Source organism: Loxodonta africana, chromosome 8, assembly GCF_030014295.1.
Source record: "Loxodonta africana isolate mLoxAfr1 chromosome 8, mLoxAfr1.hap2, whole genome shotgun sequence".
Classification (NCBI taxonomy): Eukaryota; Metazoa; Chordata; class Mammalia; order Proboscidea; family Elephantidae; genus Loxodonta; species Loxodonta africana.
In genome coordinates this window covers 90,486,432-90,490,947 of record NC_087349.1, presented here as the reverse complement: position 1 = coordinate 90,490,947, position 4,516 = coordinate 90,486,432, and the positions used below count along the sequence as shown (strand labels likewise).

Sequence of the window (4,516 nt, the reverse complement as noted above, 5' to 3'; positions counted from 1 at the left end):
TTAGGACTGCTTTAAAGCTATGTAATTACAAACCGCCAGGGCAGATCGTTAATTGCATTCACTGTCATAACTGCCATTAGCATGGTTTTAAATTCTTCCAGAACGATTGAGTAAAGGTGTCATGTTAATAAATCCCACTACTATGTGTCTGCTATTGATTACCTGCAGCAATTATCAACTTGATTGGGATCCAAAACCAGACACGGAATCTGGGAAAATGCCAATGTTTTCTGAATTTGAAGGAGTTTTTAAGAAAAAAAGTTCTTTAATAAAACAATTAAATTGCTGATGGAAGAGTTAGTATAAGATTTTTTAAGTGGTGCAATTGCAGGCTCAATTTTATAAATGGGTGCAGTCCCAATCTGTGGTCTTCCAGGGGGAAAAAAAACTGGGTAGCAAGCCACTCTAATTTTGATGACTTTTTGAGTGTGAAATTAAAACACGTTATGAAGGTGTTCCGAAGTCTGATTTGACAACTTCTGCTCTATGAATGGAGCCCTGGTGGTGTAGCGGTTAAGAGTTCGCCTGCTAACCAAAAGGTCGGCAGTTTGAATCCACCAGTCACTCTTTGGAAACTTTAAGGAGCAGTTCTACTCTGTCTTATAGGTTCACTATGAGTTGGAATCAACTCGAAGGCAATGGGTTTGGTTTGGCTCTGTGAATAGTTCCTGGGTGCTGCCAACAGTTAAGTGCTCAACTGCTACCTGGGAGGGTTCAAACATACCCAGAGGCACGTAGGAAGGAAGGCCATCTGCCTTCAAAAGGTCACAGCCTTGAAAACCCTATGGAGCACAGTACAACTCTGCACACACGTGGCTGCCATGAGGCGGAACGGACTCGATGGTGGCTGTTTTTTTTTGTGAGTGTGTGTGCTCTATAAACTCCCATTGCTCTGCCTTTCCACAATACTTGCTGTCGCCATAAACCTCGTCTGGACTCCAAGTTCTCAACTCACGCTTCTTTATCCGAGTCTAGAGATGGTTGTTGTTAGCTGCCATCAAGTGGGCCCTGACTCATGAGGACCCCATCTGTTTCCCATTTAACACTAATGTAAAATCTTCTTCATCCAAGAAGCATGCCCTAAGGAAACTTTGCCACGCACCTCCCAGTTGCAAATACATAACTAAAGAGTAATCCCACACACTTTCTCTTTTAAGGTAAGGTGTTCACCATCCCCACGTAAACTCTTTTAGAGCAAGATCTGTATGTAGAAATAAAGGGATTAAACAGTTATTGCTATTAGTTGCCACCGAGTAACTTCTGATTTATGGCGACCCCATATGCGCAGAGTAGAACTGATCCGTAGGGTTTTCAAGGCTGTGAGATCTTTTGGAAGCAGATTGCCAGGGTTTTCTTCTCAGACACTTCTGGTTGGGTTCAAAATGCCTGCATTTCAGCTAGTAGCGAGTACTTAGCCATTTGCACCACCCAGGGACACCCAGGGATTACACGGTCAACTCTTATTATTCTGATGGTAAGCCCCCTCCCAAAAAAAGCCCATTGCCATCGAGTTGATTCTGACTCATATTGACTCTATAGGACAGAGTAGAACTGCCCCATAGAGTTTCCAAGGAGCGGCTGGTGGATTCAAACTGCCGACCTTTTGTTTAGCACCCAAACTCTTAGCCACTTCACCACCAGGGCTTGGATGGTACCCAAAGTAGGCTTCTAATTCACTAGTTTAAATCCATGTCAGCCATTTTCATCAGGGTTCTTTGTTAAATTTCTTTAGACATTCTACCTGTTTTGCAATTTTATAAATTACCAATTTGTGAAAAACAAACAAACTCTCTCACCCTTTAACAAATTCAGAAGCTCCAATCAAGTTCTTGCTTGTAATCATTGAAAAATAATATACACCTTGATAAATATAATTTCCCTCCTCTGCATTTCTGGATGTTTATAAATGAATTGTGGTGGGAAAATTTCCCAGTGCCTCTTAAGGACTACAGTAATTCTCTCGTCATTTGCTGAAAGCAAGGAGTATTCATTTACTCTTTCTTGAAGTTTATAGTAAAAGCAAACTGGTAGATTTTTGCTAAGTATCTTTAGCTTGGTAGATTTGAAGGCTTGAAATGAGATAAATGCATACTTCAGAAAGAAATAAGCTTTGGAAGAAAGGTTGGGAAAAAAGAGGAGGCTTCCCACGAACTCAAAGTATTTAGTCCATCTGTTTGAATAAGTACTTTCAAACAATTGTTTGTCATTAAGGTTAACCATAGATACAGAAAAGAATGCATTCTAGCATTGTGGTCTACTTTACTCTGTGAAAATGCACTGAAGTAAAGGGTAAAAGGAGAACTGAGGAATAATGAATTGCTACCTCTCCCCCACTTCCTTGAATTTGGTTAGTAAATTGAGAAATCTGGTTGACTGGTTCTAGTCTGGGTGTTGCTGGTTTCTGGAAATGTTCTCCCTGCGGCTTTCCAAAAGCAGCTGTTATATGTATTATGCTGTGTAGACAATGATCAACTCTGTCACTTCCAACTTTGCATGCCTGCTTTGAAGTGTGATGGGTTTCAGTCTTGCAGTGAAAACACACACACACACACACACACACAAAAGTCATCTTAAGTCTTACCAGTGCAATAATTTTAATAGTCCACACTAAACAGGTGGTACAGTTTTGTAGTTCAACACCAAGTGCTACCCTGCCTTAAAATATTCCCATTTAAAATGCTTCCCTCTCTCCCCCATCCCTCCACATAAGGTATAATAAGTCTGCAGAAGTACTTCCAAAGTGCATTTCTCAGGCATTAAAAACACCACTGTGACTTGCTTTCCAGTAGGGAGTCCTGAGTCAGACCACACCTTCCTCATTTGAGGGGCTGTGTAGTTCAACTACCATCTCGTAAGAGAAGTTCCCTTCTCGCCGCCACAGGTAACATGAGATGGAGATGACATAGCTTTGTGGAAAAGAAAATTATATCAACTTCCTCTGCCGCAGGTGTCTTCTTACCACAAAAAAAAAAAAACAACAACAAAAAAAAAAAAAACCTGATGCATGCTTGAGTCATGAAATGTTGAAAACTATTGACACTTCATTTCCATAAAATCGTGGAGGGCCTGAAATCGGTGGGATGAGACACCAAACTCAAGGGCAGGTCAGAGTTTTCGGGCTTAGAACTGGGGGTTGGGAGGTGGCAGGAGGAGACTGTCCCGGAGCACCCTGCCTACTGCTTCTCTTCATGGGAGTCGAAGGGGACGTCTGCCTCCTCCGAGGGCATGACTCCCTCCGGGAGTAGCGTGACGCGCACGTTCCTCTTCTCCTTGAAGCGACCGGAGCGCGAGACCTTCAAATTGCGGCGGCTGTCTGACTTGTGCTGCTCGTCGGCGTCCCGGGAGAGATTGGGGTGCAGGTTCTCCTCGGAGCTGCTAGTCCAGTCCGGGTTGAGTGGCGCGGGCTCCCCAAGGGCTGGCTGAGCCGGAGGCTGCGCCTCCACCGTGGCTTCCTTGCTTTTCTTCCTGCTGTTCATTAGCGATTTCCACCAGGGGCCCGAGCTGCCCGTGTCGCCGCTGTCGGCCATGGCCGGCCTCGGGAGCGGCCCGGGCGCCGCAGGTGCGGAAGGGCCTCGGCTGCGCGGCGCCGCTTTCCCCGTGGCCTCGTGCGGTTCACTCCTCCCGCCCCCGGGCTCTCCCACGCGGGCTGCGGGGTGGGAGCCGAGGCAGCGTCCTGTGCTGGGGAAGCAAACAAAACTGGTCACCGGGTTCATGGAAGTCACGTGCCCCTCCCTCTCATTCCGTTCCCTGAGCCCCGCCCGGCACCAGATCGTCCAGGCTCCGAGCGCCGGGAGCGCGGAGCCGCACAGTCCCGTGAGGGCCTCGCCGCGTCCCCGAGGGCTCTAGCGGAGAAATGGCATCCAGGGCGCCACCATCTGGTCGCGAGGCTGCGCCTTCGCATTCCCAGGGGGGGAAGTGCAGTGGTCAGCGCGCGAGGGACACTGGGGAGCAGTCACCTGGACTAACGGGGCTTCAAGAGGGAAAATGTCCTGTTCTGACTGTTCTGCCTGACTGTTCGACAGAAGTCCAAAGGTGACCCACCCAGCCCCAAATGGGCTCCCCTTGGATGGGCATCTAACAGGGCGCTCCAAACCGAACTCGACCAGCTATAGGTGAACGAGTATCCGACCACTGCCAAACATTCCTGCAATTTTCCCCAAAGGTTTTGCCCCACAGATTTCTGCCCCGAGATCCTTTTCAGTGGGACACTTCGGGGAAAGTAAGAGCGAGGATCAAGCTCCTGGTGTTTTTTTGTTTTTAATTCTTAATTTTAACTTACAGCCTGCCCTGTGTCTTCCAGAGAAGCATGTCTAGACCTAACTGCCCTTGGCAAGCGCCATACTACGCAGAGACCAACCTTGCGTATCTATGAAGCCAGACCCCGCCGACGGTCAGACGAGGCTAAACGGCAAATGTACCTTTCCCTTCTATTTTAAGATATGCACCACAAGTCTGTTTGTACTGCGCAACTCTGGAGATTTTTAGTTACAAATTAGAAATTTCTGTTCTTTCAAAC

At 46.9% G+C, this 4,516-nt stretch overlaps 1 protein-coding gene across 1 annotated transcript; it reads right to left on the bottom strand.

The window, feature by feature from the left end:
- Nucleotides 1–3,072: 3,072 nt before the first annotated feature.
- PRR15 (proline rich 15) lies at nucleotides 3,073–3,527 on the bottom strand. Its single transcript, XM_003406926.3, has one exon. It carries the CDS (start codon nucleotides 3,525–3,527, stop codon nucleotides 3,174–3,176), a length of 354 nt encoding a protein of 117 aa, XP_003406974.1. The 3' UTR covers nucleotides 3,073–3,173.
- Nucleotides 3,528–4,516: the final 989 nt, after the last annotated feature.